At 48.5% G+C, this 16,359-nt stretch overlaps 1 protein-coding gene across 1 annotated transcript; it reads right to left on the bottom strand.

Moving 5' to 3' along the window:
- Positions 1-24: 24 nt before the first annotated feature.
- efcc1 (EF-hand and coiled-coil domain containing 1) lies at positions 25-13,530 on the bottom strand. The gene is made up of 9 exons (XM_029247627.1): positions 13,199-13,530; positions 12,404-13,093; positions 11,662-12,026; positions 2,444-2,601; positions 2,213-2,348; positions 1,947-2,112; positions 1,348-1,506; positions 1,173-1,242; positions 25-990 (listed from the first exon to the last, which is right to left on the bottom strand). Exons 2-9 carry the CDS (start codon positions 13,091-13,093, stop codon positions 857-859), a joined length of 1,878 nt encoding a protein of 625 aa, XP_029103460.1. The 5' UTR covers positions 13,199-13,530; the 3' UTR covers positions 25-856.
- Between the last annotated feature and the right edge of the window lie 2,829 nt (positions 13,531-16,359).

The raw sequence follows: 16,359 nt of genomic DNA on the forward strand, positions 1-16,359 counted from the left end.
GTAATACTCATTTCAAAATATTACTGTGGGATTCAACAAGGGAAATACAGTCTAGGAGTTAGAAAAGGTGCATAGTATGAGAGCTTTTAAAGCATGTTTATACTCATCCTCTTTATAGATGTCCTACAAAATAAAATGTACTACATTAACTCCCCTCGAGTCCCAGTTCAAGAGCCAGACGAAAACCTCAAATGAGATTTGGTAGTATAGTATATACACTTCGCATACACGCTTGCAGCAGGTGCAGTAATCCACTGCTCTCCCCGACATTCCTTGGTTCTTGTAAAAACTTGAAGCAAACTTGCTTCAGCTCATTGTTTGCCGGAGTGATATCTTAACATTTTCTACCCATGACTTCAAGGTGGATAAGTTAATTCAAATTGACAGTATAAGCAAAAAAATTTGCAAAAGCTCTGAAAGGCAGTAATTGATTAGTTGTGTTTAAGATTTTACAACTAATACACATTAAGGGTTGGATCTGTTTCTAAACAATTGTTAAACACTCCTCCCCCACCCCCAAAAAAACCCCTAACTCACTAAATGAGAACCTGTTGCATAACAACAATAAATAAGTGTGGCAACATTACAGTGTGAAACTGCATTGAGGGGAAGGCACAGCTAAGACCAACATGAGGATTACAGAGTAAAGAACATTTCTGTAATCTTTTAGATTAAAAAGAACCTTATCCTTTTCACCGGTGATGCACTAAATACAGTCACCCTGATAAAACATCAGTTGCTAAAGATAGTCTTGTTGTGCCACATTTTTCCCCATCAGGGGCTCCAGTCCCAACTTCACTAGTGCTGAGAAGTGGTGGTGCTAGGAGGACATCTGGCCAGTAGGAGGCAGCCTCTGTCAACAAGTGATGAGGAGCGCGTTGCTCAGGGACTGGCCACTCTGTGTCCGCGTCAGCGGCTCAGTGGACAGGAGCTCGCAAGCGGTCAGTTCGTGATAAAGAGCATTCAGTACCTCCAGAATGTGGGCTTTTCCTGCAGGTAGGAGGCATGAGGTAAAATGCACAATCCTTTCACACAGAAAAACCTCTGTAAACTGTATCAAGCCAAACTCCCGGAACGGTGCTACGGCTCCTCAGTCGATACACTCTGCAGCCACCTTGATAACACATTAACCTTAACGTCTCCAGCTCCTTGGTGGTTGCAGTTGCACTCACCGTGCTGAGGGTCACTGCATGACTCCAGTGTGCTTAACAAGATCTTGCCAAGAGACCTCCTTGAGACATTCTGAAAGGGGAAGAGTGGAAAAATGATCAGCACGCGCTTATTTCCCTTAATGGGGCTACACCACAGAATGGCAAAGTTCAAACGGTACGGCCCGATACGGCTCACCAGGTCGCGCAGCTGCTGCAGGAGCTGCAGGACGTCCATGAGCTTCTCCTCCACCAGGGACAGGCGCACGCGCTCCGTCTCCAGCATCTGGAGCTCTGCATGAAGAAGCTCGGTCTCCTCAGCCTTCTGCTGCAGCTCCAGGAGGAGGTTGTCCTTCATCTGGTGATGGAGGAAGAAAGAGGGAGAGAGTCCACTGGTCGTGCACACAGATGTTACTTCAGCAATAGTTATTAATTTGATACATTTAGACACTTTTCTCCAAAGTGCTCTACAACTGAGGGAAAACAAAATTGCACCAACAAAGAGCTTTAGACACAGACACAGGATGATGGGGACACAGCTTGCGTGTCTACCACTGTGTCGTTGGTTAACATCCCTCCAGTAGCTGCCTATAGAAGTGACAGTTAAATAGGAAATACATAAGATAATCACAGCAGAGGGTGATTGCAGCTCCATGAGGGAGGGCTGTGAACACCACACTGCAGCTCACCAGCAGGGCCCTAGTTTGTTTTCCCATTTTAAGATGCACCAACCAATTATTTACCACAGTGATGGCTAAATCCAAAATGTGCTACACATCCAGGAACCCTCCAGCTTACCTGGTCCATGTCCATCTGGGCCTTGCGTGCCTGGTTCTCCTTGAGCTGCAGCTGCCTACTGAGCGCTGTAACCTTCTCCAGGAGCTGCAGCACGGCGCCGTGGCTCTCCTCGCCCCTGACACCACCGAAGTGCAACAAGAGCCGCTTCAAGGCCTTGTCATCGCACCTGCGAAGCACAGGACACCCTCAGCCCAAGTCGTGGCGCACTATGGGAAGACGGAAGGCCTGTGCAATGTTGAGCTGCAAAGCATTGTGGGTAGAGTCACCTGTCACCACAGCACGAGAGCCTGGTCAGGATCTTCTTCACCTCAGCCACCTGGCTCTGCTGCTCCCCCGTCCATTTCTCCTCTTCCTCGTCAGACGCCGCTTGTCCCTCCACGGAGCGGAAGAGCTGCTCCTCCCCTGCGGACATGTGAACACAGACGCACCGGTACGTCAGCTATCATTAGTGCAGCAGAGCCGAGCGCTTGCATGCAAATTGGGAGGTGGGGTTTCACCGTGTTCAGGAGCCGCCTCCGAGTGCCCCGTGGGGGAGTGCCGGTCCTGCTGGCTGTTCAGGCAACACCTCCGGTTGGGGCCATTGCTGCTGCCAGCGCTCCGATACTCGGGGTCTCCTGTCCCACTGCTGGGCACCTGCAGCTTGGACACCTCAGACCTGGGAAAGGAGTAACTGGTGAGCAGGGACACACCGCTGTGTTCACATGTTCAAGTTACCAGTTTTTAAAGGTACTAACTTTTCTTTGGTCCATTGTGAATTGTGTTTTCTTCACTTTCAAAATTTTGTGTGCTGTATAGTGAACGCTACCTGCATTTCTCTGTCCTGCCAATAGGTAGCAGTAACCTGAGACTGGATTAATCCAACTCTTTGACGTCAAACAGGATGAGCATTACATTATATTTTACATGTATTAATTTAGCAGATGCTTTTGTCCAAAGCAACTCTCAATGAACTCTACGTAGTATTATCAGCCCACACATCTTATTCACCAGGGTGACTTACACTGCTAGATACACTATTTACCATGGGTCACTGATCATCAGTGGAACACACTCTCTGTCACTCACACATTACAGGGGAACCAGAACAGCATGTCTTTGGACTGTGGGAGGAAACCAGAGCACCCAGAGGAAGTCTACGCAGACAACATGCAAACTCCACACAGACTGAGCAGGGATTGAACCCACGTCCTGTCGCACCACACGGCACTGAGACAGAGCAGGTGATGAAAATGGAATAAATTAAGTCCTGAATGGAATCAGTAAACTGTTAGATCATGAAATGTAATTGCGGTTTTCACTGTCACACACTGAATAAATTGAGGGACGTTTATCATTATCCTCTCACCTATTGTGACATAAGGGTTCGATTTACAAGAAAATCTGTACCACCATCAGGCTGCTGGTCCTAAAAGGTTGAGCACTGAGAGCACCTTGTCTGTAATGGCTCCTTCCGTTGGATACTGTCTTATAAGGAGGCAACAAACAGGCTCATGATTCAAAAAGTCAGATCCAATCAAGGACCACTTTTGAGTCCAAGACGATCATCTCAACGGCTCACTAGGGAGGAGCGCACGGAACAACACTCTACACACCTTGTTACTGGTAACTATAGCAGATACACAGTAAAGCAGAACGTGTTTCAGGTGCAAAACAGCGAGTCACAAAGCCAAAGGGAAACCCGCTTGGAGGCTGGAGGTCCACACACACACACACACGTTTCATGCATCATGTTCTGAGCACAATGGAGCACCGGCTGGTTTTCTGCTCCTGACCGTAAGGCGCCTGGCGGCCTGAGCAAGAGCCGCCGTCACCCGGGGCCAAATACAACAGAGGACAGAACGGCAGTGGAGTAGGGGCTGCTGGGATGCCCGTGGGGGGAGGGGCACTGAGATCTGCTCAGGCAAAGGTCTCCAGTTGACTGTTATTCAAATTCACTGTTGCTGGTTTTACTGCCAATACAATAATACTAATTATTATTTATAAGCACAGAGGTTTCTGCCAGTCAGCTTGCTAGGTCACCAAGAGCAAAGTCCCGATTGACCAGTTTTTATTGCTTGTGTGTTGCTAATCGAGTGCCGTTAACGAAAGTGTGCGCCTTGTGCGTTTCTGCGTGGCTTCGGGCCACTGCTGCTGCGCGGTCTGCTCTGGCGTTTGTGTTGGAGGAAACCCGATAGCGCCTCTCGCTGACTCACTCTAAAGTGCTTCCAGATGAAGGTGTCTCTCTGCAGAAAAACAGACAAAAAAAAAAAAAAAAAAAAAATTCAGGAGGACAAGTCCGAAAGACGTGAGAGTGCGTTTAAAAACGAGGCTTCGGACCGGATGTCTCCATAATTGATGTAATCTGTATGGCGTGGGACAAAGACGGATGATAATCCAAGTTCTATGCAAAGTTGTTACTGGGGCCCTGGCCGAGGCGTGTTTGCATCGCGCTGATGACCTGCAGCTGCCCGCAAAGGTGCAGGAAGACGAAGGGCGCTGAGCTCCCCCCCCCCGCCCCACTGGTTGTCATGGAAACAGCCCACCAGGTTCCCATGGGGCCACGCGCTCTCCAGTGAAGCGAATGACTTGAGGTGCCCAGGCTCCGATTGGCCCTTGTTGACCGACTGAACTTCAGTGAAGGGCCAAGGCCACCGGTGCGTCGTGAGAGTCAAGGGTGCGACTTGGGTGAGATCTTCACCCCGGACAAGGCGGCATCCACACCAGCACCGAGCTCTCGAACCGCTGCAAAAAAAGTCTCACTTCCGCAGTCCTGCTTCTCGGGGATTAAAGCAGAGCTTCATCTGCACTCAAGAGGCAGGAGGTATGAACCCCACTGTCTGCTGTAGGACACTACCAAGGTACTTAGCCTGAACTGACATAGTAAAGATTACCTTGCTGTATAAATGGGTAAATCAGTGCAAGTAGAAAGTGACTGGAGAAGTGTCAGATGAATGATTTCATGTAGATGATGACTGAAGGGCAGCAGTAACAACAACAACAACAACAGGGAATTTTGACTCAAAACCTCAGATGCCCTTGAGATGTTTAAGCAGGAGATCCATCCAGGGAGACACGAATCAACACCAGACAGGCCAAAATGAACAAAGAAGGAAAGAAAAAAAAGAGACCCAGCCTGTTTTTCCACCTTTGATCAAAACTACTTTGACAGCGTGAAAGTCAGAAGTCTACAGAACGGTAATACCTCGCTGAACCGTAGTACTTCTGAAAAACCAGTTACTCCTGCATCACCCATTAAGCCAGGATCTTTATCCTGCCTTATTAACCCTTACTGAGCCGACACCTTTGTCCAGAGTCCCTGAAAGAGAGGTTTTTGTACATTGACCCCTTTATATAGCATGGTCATTTTTACTGCATTAACTCAGTTTGTACCAGACAACCTACATCTACTTTACAGATGTGTGGAGAAGCACAGGGCCCTAAGCTTGGGAACACATGTACAGCAGCATCTGCAGAGGACTGGACCATGTGCTTGGGGTTGGCCTCAACTTCCGCTGGTTCCATGTCCCTCTCACACACACACTCACACACACGGCTTTCATTTCAGGAAATGCATGTCAGTTTTTTTTTTTTTTTTTTTAAACATTTGGTGCAGAAATTTGATTTAAATGGCCTGCCACACAGAAAAGCCTCTCGACACGCCTTCCTTTCTCCCGCAGCAGAACTTCACTGGGTTTTTAGAGGAAACCTGAGAGAAACAAATGTGATGTTACATAAACCGCATTTAAAAAGTTTAGTCTCAGTCCGGTTTCCGCTGAAAAGCGGCTGCCAGGCAGGAACACAGAGGAACAGACTGTCGATGGACCGTCTCCACGGCAACGCACCGCCGGTGATCTGTTTGCTCTCAGCGCTGTGCAAACAATCACACACAAAATATGTGCAACTTGGCTCTTGGGCCCCAATCCAGGCATCCAAGGGAAGAAGAGCAACAGGTGGTTTCGGGCTCTCGGGGACCCGTTGGCGCTCAGCTAAAGGTGTTGTGCTGCTCTTGGGTACGAGGAAGCACAACCTTACACCCTGCTCGCACCCCTAACCCTCAGCTGGGGACATTAATCTTCAGCTGCCAACTTTCAACATAGTGGATGTAGTGTAAAAGCCGGTCTGCAAGGGACGGTTCCACTAAAGTTACGGTAAATATAATTTGGCCTGGTATGGAGAAAGGAGGACGATTCACAACCATGGGAAACGTAAATAGTGGAGGGACCGGAACCCACAGCATCTTCATTGCTGCTATTCAAGATCCAGTCCTCTGGGGCAATGCTCAAACCCCTTTGACCAACACCGATAATAAATAGACACGTGACTGACATCCGCCAGTCAAACATGTTCGATGTTCTGTGTCCTCCACCCCCCATCCTAGTTCTGCTTCATCTCATCTGAGATTAATTTCTTTAAAAAAGGCAACTCTGCTTTTGCTCAAAAGCAGAAACAGATGCTGAACAAAGTCTGCAACCAGAAAATACCTACATGTGCTGTTAGAAAACACACATATTTTTTCCTACCAATTAATGCAGGATATTACTTTGACCTGCGAGGTCTCCACAACGTTCCTCAGAAATCAACAAGCTCCACCGTTTACCGCTGTACTTCTGAGTTCACTGGGAGGTACAAAGGCAGCCAAACATGTTTATAACAGGATTCTCTTATCTCCTCGTATTTATACAAGGCAGGAGTGGAGCTCTTGGGGCCATCTGGGCGCAGCTGTTCGCGGTCAGTGAAGGACCGCAGGACACTTCCTGTGTTTATCACAGTGGGGGCCGACGCTTGGGAAACAATCAGTCTGGCACCTTACACCGATGTTTCTATATTAATGCGTCCATACAGGTATATGTATGAGACATGTTCATTTTCCAAGTCTAGGTAGACAGATCCTGAAGGGAAAACTAAATCTCTAGGTTAACGTTCTCAGATGGCGGTTAACGTGACCGACTGCAGGTTTTTCCTGCAAATGGGGTACAATTGGGTAAACTGGCTAAGTGTACAAACCAAGCAGTTCCCCTGATTCACCTGCTTCGTCTCAGGTGGCTTCCGGTTTCTGCCCGTCTCAAGCCCAACACTGGTTACAGTCGACAAGACCAGCGATTGATACATGATACCTAAAGGACCTGATCACGTAAGACACCAACCAGACTGTCATGCTCCTCCACCTCTGCCTACTTGGTGGTCCCACTCACAAGGGCACCAAAATCAAAAGCCCACTGATTGAGTTTTGGTCCTGATGTGGTAAAATGAGCTGTGTCCCTCAGAGCTGCTGAATCCCTCCCAGCACTCCAGAAGGGTCTCAAATGCTTCTTTCAGAGCCACATGTCTCCGGATCTCTTAGCTGCTCCACAAACATCAGTCTCATCACCTCGCATCACCTGTCACCACCACCCGTGTTTCCCATCAATTCCATACACAGGTACTAGTGTAAAACAGTGTTATAGGACACAGCTACATTTTGACAACCCTGCGTATCTGAAGCTCTTCATCTGCTGTAAAAAGCGCTTTGGAGAACGAAGGAGTGGGGTTGCAAGCTACATATATACACGTCATTGAGACCAAGTTGCCCTGCAGAAAGGCATGAAATTAATAAAAGTGCAAAATACCTGTATACCTGAGAAAGACCAACTGATAACAGGAAAAGGGTAAAAATTATTGTAAATGTACAAGGATGAGTAGTCGCTGGGCTCTAAACACCTCAGACACAGACCCTGTTGGACCCCCAGAGAGCATAGGCAGACAGGGACGTCTCCGGAGAAGGAGAAGCCCCAAAAGGTGAGCAGCCAGGGAACGGACAGCTGTGTGTGTGTGCGCGTTTGTGTGAGAGACAGAACTCTTTCCTCTAGACGGCACCATGTTGCCCCCCCAAAAAGCCACTTTTGTCTGCAGTTTCCACCCCGCACTACTCCCAGACATCTGTAGCGACTGATTTACATCTTCACTTTCCTCAGGCTGAGAGGACCCCCCAGGGGGTGAATGAGACACCTCACTGAACTCCTGATTTCATCACAGCTGCTGGTCACCATGACCTCGGGAGGGGGGGAGGGGGGTTTACCCCACAGGCTGAATGTCCACAAGTCCCCGTGTTTCTGTTTTGTGGAGGAAATAAAGAGAAAAACTAAACTAAACTACTTTGACACCGGGGTCTGACAGGAGACACACACCTCCCGAAATCACAGGATGCCATCATCCCTGTGCCAGAGGCTCTTATTAAAGAGGGAAGTTCTTGCCTCCCCCATGGAGCCTTTCAAGGGGCATTAAGACGGTCAGAGTTTCAAAGTACAAATGTGAGCAATTTGCATAAAGACCATAATTAGGGCAACAGAGTTGTATGATGTGGGCTGAACCACTACAGTAACGTGGTTCTCTTGGACCCTGTGCATACAGCACAGGAGGTCCAGCAGGAGATCCCTCAGAGCTGCTTGTCCAGTTCCTGACCCGCAATGAGATCGATGTCTCCCAGCACCTGGGTGATGTTCACCGTCATTTCTCTTTGCTATGGCAACGCTTCGCTCGGCACATGGCTCCTCCCACTGCAACCTGTACAACTTCATTAAACCCTCAACCGGTGCTTGGCTGATGTCCTGTCCAGGCGTCTTCTGCCTTGCACCTTGTGCTTCTGGGATACACTCCAGATCACTGTGAACCTGCCCGAGACAAGTGGCTACTAATAAGAGACGGACATATGGACAGAGCGGCCCTCTCCACTCACTGGACGTCAAGGATCTGAACTCTTCTGGGTTCCTCTGAGGGCAGAACCTCGTTGGCACTCGCTGTCCAGGTGGTTATTTGCTTTATCCTCATCAGGGACCACCAGTCCTACTGATCTTTGCTGTCCAGCACGGGTCCAAGCCCAGCTTCTAAGCGAGAGGTGGAAGCACGTGAGCAAGTCCCCAGCAGCGAGACCCAGGTCAGGGTGATGCTTCGACCAAAAGGCCAGAAGTGCTAGACTGAACAACCCCGTAAAGGGTTCGAGCCCCGTTCACAGATGGTATTGAACCATTTCAGAGTTCCGAGGCGAGTTTCTATCAGTCACTGTAAACACACAGCTGCGAGTCTCTGGAAGTCAGCTGAAGGAAAATCAGTTTTTGGATCCTTTGTTCAACTCTACCGGCAGCACTTACCTGTAAACTCTGTTTATCAGTACAAGTTCACGTTCTCTTATTTACTGGTCCACAGTACTCTGTGCGTGCGCGTCTCTCGATTTCCCACCATCGCCCCTCGAACCCCTCTCTGCTCCAACAGCATCCAGGAACAGCTGCTCAGCTTCATGCTACAAGGGGCACGGGAGGGGAGGGGGGCTTTGACTTTGGAATCCCACAGTCGAACCCGCACAGAGGGGGACTGCTTGCACACTCGGAGCTGAAGCTTCTTCACGATGTGTCCGAGAACCACCGTCGGCAAGAGCTCTTTCCCCCTTCGTGAGATCGACTCCGTGACATATTAAAAGTTCTCCTTACGGTGAAATTCAATTCCTGCAAATGCATTCGGTTCCTAAAGGGTCTGAAAGTGACTCCAGGGCTTCATTAGGTTGGTAACAAAAACACCACACAGCAAAAGCAGGGATTAGGAGGGATCATGGTAACTCTGACATCAAATGAGAAGTTACTGTTTGTTCATTGAAACGTGTAAATTTGGTGTTAAAGAGCGAAGGGGAAAAGCCCATGAGGAACAATTGCTGCAGTGCCGTGTGAGGAGGCGTTGCTAGGATACGGCCGGGCAGCGCTCATCCTTTATTTAGCCCAAGAAGAGGGTCTCGGCAAAGTATGCGGAGATTGATGGGAATGGTCAATCCGTTTCGGTGCCGAGCCCTGCCGCCTCAATGGGCCGCCCCGCCTCCACCGCACTGCCTTTGTGGCCCCGTGAATAATTGAGCTCTGAGCATGACCACATGGGGGGGGGGGGGGGGGGGCGCTGCTGGCACAGCAAGGAAAGTCTCTTACAACTAATTTGTGACTGAAAATATTCTATTACCTGATAACTTTTCTCCAAAGAAACTTGGACAGTGTGAAGTTTGTACACAGAGCTTCTCATTTACCCAGCTATAAAGCAGGGTAGTTTTTACTGTATCAGTTCAGGGAAAGGGCCTTCATCAAGGGTACAACTGCAGGACGTGGGATTCGAACCCAGGTGATTGGCTCAAACCACCACCCTACCTGCTGCGGCCGGGAAATGGGTGCGCGACACATCCGCTTGCAGATGACTTTGGTGTAAGCAATTTAACCATAAGAGGAAAAAAATGAAAACAGTTTGTGTTGAAAGGCAGAGAAATACCTGGTTAAAAAAAAAAAAAAAAAAAAAAACGCATCTCATGAAAATATGGCTCCGCCCACCAACGCTGGCAGCACATGTGGAATAAACGCTTCCTTGGTGCTCTGGGACGTGGGAAGGATGGACTTTGAGGAGCTCAGAACGCCGCAGATTTCGGGTCTCTGATCTCCGCAGAGCCGTGAACTGAACAAGGACTGTTCCCCAGAGTCAGATTAAAGCGCTGGGTTTAGATCTCAGCCTCCCGGTGGTAACTGGGACCAGCTGTCGAGGCTCGACAGGATGCTCCAGTCACTCAGTAACTGGGGATACCAACATTATGGGCAGTAGGTGGCGCAGCACTTAAAGTCTACGTTTTGGGTTTAAAAGCAAGTTTACGTTTTGGAGAGTAGCCGGTAGTGAAGTGTAGTGGGTAGAACTGCTGCTTTTGGACCCAAAAGTCACAGGTTGAAATCTCAGCTCCAGCTGTAGTACCCTTGAGCAAGGTACTTACCCTAAATTGCTCCAGTAAAAAATTACCCAGCTGTACAAGTAGGTAAATAATTGTAAGTCACTTTGGACAAAAGCATAACCTAAATGGATGAACAGCAAACGCACCGGTCTTCCCCCCTTCCTCAAGGTATATTACATAATTAATCATACTGCTTTCTGCAAACTTACTTGCCTTCTGGAAATCAAGTGTTCTGTGCACAGCTGAAAAACGCGTTACACTTATTTCACGACGAAAACCAGAAGACCCAACGTGGTGAAACGTTGAACGAGAAGGGAATCACTCGACAGGCTCATTTACGGCAGCAGAGCGCAACCTTGTCTTCCCTTGCAGGAACGACTAGATCCTGACAGAAGCAACATGTAATTATACAGAACCAAGCGATGGTGGCCTGCTGTGTGTGTACGCACACAAACACGCACACACTTCATAGAGGAATACAACAAAGCAGTGCCAGAACCAGGTACCTCTCAAACACACCTTCAAATATTTTGCAACACTGGGAAAATTAGACAAACTCCCTGTGTCCCTCAGAACTGCTGAATCCCCGCCACATTCCAGTAGGGTCTCAAACCCATCTCTTTCAGAGCCACTTCTCTCCTGACACCTCAATAAATGAGTCCAACACCCTCTGCTATGATTCTCCATGCACGTTATTTAAATGTCACTTCTATAGGCAGCAACTTGAGGGATGTGAACCAGCAACATACCAGACACGTTGGTGGACTGTTTGTCCATCATTCTGTGGCTGTGTCTAAGGTTCTGCCTGTTCAAGGTTCATTTAGGCTGCCTGGTGTTAGAGTAAATATCCGAACATGGAGGGCTGACAGCCCCGCCCCCCAAATAAAAGTGAAAAATGCTGCGTTCATACAAGAGAAACCATGCAGGGGCCACTACACACGATGAGGATTCCTCACTAAGGGCCACTTTCAAAGACACCCTACCCCCCACCTCTAGGTCCCTCGGTCGTGTTGTCACCTGCAGTGGAGCAGCTCGGTCTCCAGGTGACGGATGCGCCGCTGCAGCAGGGGGACGCGTCCCGCTTTTGTCTCTAGCTCCTTCACCTTGGCCAGGCTGCCGAGCAGTGCCTGCCGGGCCTCCTCCACCCTCCTCCTCATGAGCGCCTGCTCCCTCTTCAGTTGCCGGTTGCCATCCTCCAGCGCGAGCAGTGCATCCTGGGAGCTCCGCAGCTCCGTCTCCAGCGCCTGCCGGAAGAGCAGGGTCTCCCCCGGGGGTTCGTCCCCGCAGCCGCGCGGGTCCGAGTCGCGAGCGGAGACCCGGCGGCAGCCGCTGAAGCGGCCTCCCTCCGCTGGGGGTCCGGAATGGCTCTTCCAAAGGCCCACCTGCGGCAAGGAGCCGAGAGCTCAGCGGCGGTAGCGGGAAGACATGGGTTCGAGGGGACTGAGGAGGTGCAGGATGCTGAGGAATGAGTAAATTAAGCAAAAGCACCAGACCTCCCCCACCCAGGGTAAAGACAATGTGACACTTTCACACCCCCGCGACTGTCGCCCCGTTTCCTGTCACCTGTATGAGACAAGTTTGCCAAATCTGTCGATACTGTGATGGATATTGAATTGATTATTGACAAAAACACAAGAGGCTACTCTTTTTACTAAATCAGAGGTTAGATATCGAGGACAACATTCTGTCACACACACTCTGCGGAAGGGCGGTGTGTGTTAATATTGTCGTTACTGTTGTTACTTTTCCCGCCAGTCACCTGCAGGGCCAGCGCTCGCGCGTCGCTGCTCTGGAGCGCCGCGCGCATGTCCTCCACCAGCTCGCGCAGGCTCGCGTTCTCGTCCTCGAGCTTCACCACGCGGTCCTCGGCCTCCTCCAGCGCCACGACCTCCTCGTAGCACTCCCGCGCGCACGAGCCCGGCTCGCCGCAGCCGCCGGCGGTCGCGTGGCGGCGCCGCGACGCGGGAGGGGCGCGCGCGCACGCCGCCGCAGCCGCCGCTGCGGCGCGTTCCCTGCGGCGCAGAGGACTGCGCAGGCGGATCTGCGTCTCGATGTGCTCGCTCTCGCGGCCCACGAGCAGGCGCCCGCTCTCGTACTGGCAGCCCGCCTTGGTGCTGAAGTAGCCGCACAGCTTGGCGTGGAACTGGCGGAACGTGAGCTCCGCGGGCACGTCGTCCAGCACGCCGCGGCTCTCCTCCAGGTGCGCGTCCCCGCCGAGCCCGAGCACGTCGCAGAGTATGTGGAAGTCCTCAGCGGACACCTTGCCGAGGCCCTGGATGTCCATGTGGTGGAAGATCTCCTGGAGATACTGATCCAGGCCGGTGGCCAGCACGATGATCTCGTTCTCGACGCCCCGGTCCAGCCCGTAGTGGTAGGCGAGCGCGCTCACGATCCACTGCGTGCGGCGCGCGGGCCGCCGGTAAGGGTCGCTCGAGTCGCCCCTGTCCATCTTCAGCAACGAAGGAAAAGGCAACGAGTGGAGTGCAGCAGCAACAACAACAACAACAAAAATAAAATAAAACAAAACAAAATAAAATAAAGTCAGCTTGCGAACCTTCTGCCTAAATTAAAAGGGGCGCACGCGGAGGCGGCGGCTACAGCCCGCTGGCCGCACGCGCCGCTCCCCCTGCGCTCGGTCCATGGGCGCGCTGCGGACCTCCCCACGACGGTGTGCACGCGGAGGCGTTCCTGGGAACCTACTTTTATAGCCCCCCGTCCCAACCCGGCCCCGAAGTGCAGGTCCCGTCAGAAATAAACCGCAACATGTGTGCGATGACGTCAGAGGGCTCGAGCTGCCTCCTTCTCCGCACAAAATCGTGTCTAAAACGGAGTTTAAATTTGCTTTAAACTTTACAGGCACGCGATAACATATGTGTTTTGTTTGTGCTCTCGTGTTGTTTTAATCTGTTTACATATAAAGTGTCTAAAATCAGACGGGGTTCGCAACTTGAGGTCCACGGAAGGGCTGCAGGGGGTCCTGCGAAGCGCAGCCCTGCCGCTCTGTTTAAAAAAAAAAAAAAAAAAAAAAAAAGCATTGTCATCTAAATAAAAAGTTACAAGTGAAATAAACATGTTTACGCTTCTGCTCTCTGTGATATAACTGCGTGCGACGGTAAAAGAGCTTTTCAGCGCAACACTTTATAAGAATTTATTTATGGACGTTTTTCGAGGAGGTTCCGTTCCTCAGCCACCATCACCTTGTTCCAGTCAGGGGTCTGTGGCCAGGAGAATGTTAAAAAGGTCGGCCTTAAACGAACGCACTAACGTGTTTGTGCTTTTATTCATTCCTCTCGTTTTCCTGTTTATTACGCACGGAGCGACTCCATTCGCTGCACTGTGTTCGAGGCTCCCACCACACACGGCGGGCGAGCCGTTCGGCTCGGGCGCCCGATTGGGACGGAAGAGCAGCTGCTCCTCCTTTGTGTCCCGCGGTGGCGCTCAGATGTTCCCGCTTTACGACCCCCCCCCCCCCAAAAAAAAGAAAAAAAAAGACCAACAAAGTACGACTCGTGTAGCTGGACGTTCCAAGCGGGGAGCGTCTTCAAACGCGCGTTCACAGCCCGGGGACATGGAGAGTCACTGTCGCTTTTATATTTACGTTTACATTTATTCATTTAGCAGACGCTTTTCTCCAAAGCAACGTACTGAGAAATACAATTTGTGCATCACATTAGCCTAGGAGAAAGAGACATGCAGATGTGATTCTTAAGTAAACTTTGTTTGTTTCTTTCATTTATGCACTGATGTTCATGCACGAGTAGGTGCATAAAACTCATAGACGAATCCTGATCATTTTCCTACAATTTTTTTAAAAAAGATACACAAACATTTACATGCAATACAAGAGTAGCGGCTGTGTAAAGGCCTATCTGGGCATGATCATAAAGTTACCGTGCATGAACATTTACACCATACATCAGCTGGAGAGATCATGGGCAAAGTGAGTCAGGAAAAGGTGAGTTTTCAGACCCCTCTTGAATGTAGACAAAGATTCAGCAGTTCTGAGTGAGAGGGGGAGGTCGTTTCACCACAACGGAGCCAGAACCGAGAACCTCCGCGCTTTACCCTTAGTGCGCGGGACCACCAAGCGAGCAGAAGTAGACGAGACGAGCATGGGATCTGGTTGGGGTGTAGCGGTTGATCAAGTCCTGTAAATAGCTGGGAGCAGTTCTATTGATGCTTTTGTAAACTAAACAAATCTTAAAAATCAAAGAAATTAAAAAATAAAAATTAATACAAAAAACGGTTTAAAAATTAAAGTTGAAATAAAAAACTCGCATTTAAACGTCTATGTTTAAGGATACATATTTACACTTAAGAGTATCACCCAGTTTACAGATCATTTACCGAAACAGCTTGGCTCTCATTTCAATGACAAAAGGTTGGAGAGATTTTAAAATCAGCCATTAAAGCGAACATAAAAATGTCACAATAAATTAAACGCCAGAAAAACGGTGTTCTGAGCTTATAGGTGGCTTATTGATTCCCCTCTTTTGTTATGAAAAGATATTTTCACTCTCCATCTGCTATTTATTTAGAAAAAAATCAATAAAAACACAGCCAGTAATGACTAATATCTACTACACACATGTTTTCCAAGGAAATTAAACTTTTGGTCTTTGCCAGTAACTCAATTTGGTATTTATTTTCAAGGGAATGCTCACGTCCTATCTTTGTTTATTATTTTCCTTTTGTTTTCTCTTCTCCTTTTTGAAGACTGCAGTGTTTACATGAATTTACTACTTCTGTAGCCTGTTGTTGGAGCAGTAAATATTTATTTATTTACTTAGTATTTGTTTATTTACTCATCTCTTTATTTAACTGTCCTTCCTTTCTGCTGCTGTTGTTCTGAGGGCTGCCACACAAAATTTCATTGTATTGCATTGCATACAATAACCATAAAGTATCTCTCTCTAAATGTGTTCAGCCTTTTTTTTTTAACAGTTTTTATGTTTTACTGTGTACAGATCCCTTCGAGATGTCGTTACAACAACACCACATTTAGATTTACATTTTATATACATTTACATTTATGTCACCAATTTGGACATTGTTTATATCAAATATATTATTACGAAATAAAGGCAAAGGAACAAAGCTTAGTATTTTAATAATCACGCTGATTAATAAAAGTTCTGTGAAATCATTACATTTTTCATTTTTTTATATTAGTTTACCCATGTATTGCCCATGTATAAACCAGTGTTAATCTTTACTTATTCATACACCAGTACTTACACTGTCATGCCCATTTACCACAGTATAATTTTATATTGTATCGGTTCAGTACCTCGATCAAGGATACTAGAGTAAGAAGGGGATTCAAACCCAGGTAAATCCACCCCCCCACAGAGTGAAGTAAAGAGAGTAAAGAGTAAAGCAGCAAAGCCCCCTGCTGACCCCATTTCCACACTCTTAATTCAGGATGTAATATATTTTGTCTTTACTCAAGGGCCTACATATGAAATCTGAGCAGCAGATTAACAAAATAATTTACACTTCAAAAATCAAACGGTACCAGTTGTGTACCGTGACTTCCAAAATGCAGAAACCACCCATCCATACACATCAATTAATAACTTTTCAAGTACATTTACCAAATATTACTTCCTAACCCTAATGGCATTATTTATTAACAGACTTATTAAAAATTGAAACAGTGGGGCAATCCGGTGGTAAAATATATACTTGTTTTAAAACATTGCAGACAGTTTC

This window comes from Scleropages formosus, chromosome 22 (assembly GCF_900964775.1).
Source record: "Scleropages formosus chromosome 22, fSclFor1.1, whole genome shotgun sequence".
Lineage (NCBI taxonomy): Eukaryota > Metazoa > Chordata > Actinopteri > Osteoglossiformes > Osteoglossidae > Scleropages > Scleropages formosus.

What these genes read in the sequence shown, in the direction of transcription:
- efcc1 (XM_029247627.1), bottom strand. Translation starts at nt 13,093, where the DNA reads ATGGACAGGGGCGACTCGAGCGACCCTTACCGGCGGCCCGCGCGCCGC. An exon ending in ACCGAGCTGCTCCACTGCAG is followed by an intron (nt 2,602 to 11,661) that starts GTGACAACACGA and finishes CTCCTTTCCCAG; the next exon opens with GTCTGAGGTGTCCAAGCTGC. An exon ending in CCCAGATGGACATGGACCAG is followed by an intron (nt 1,507 to 1,946) that starts GTAAGCTGGAGG and finishes CTCCATCACCAG; the next exon opens with ATGAAGGACAACCTCCTCCT.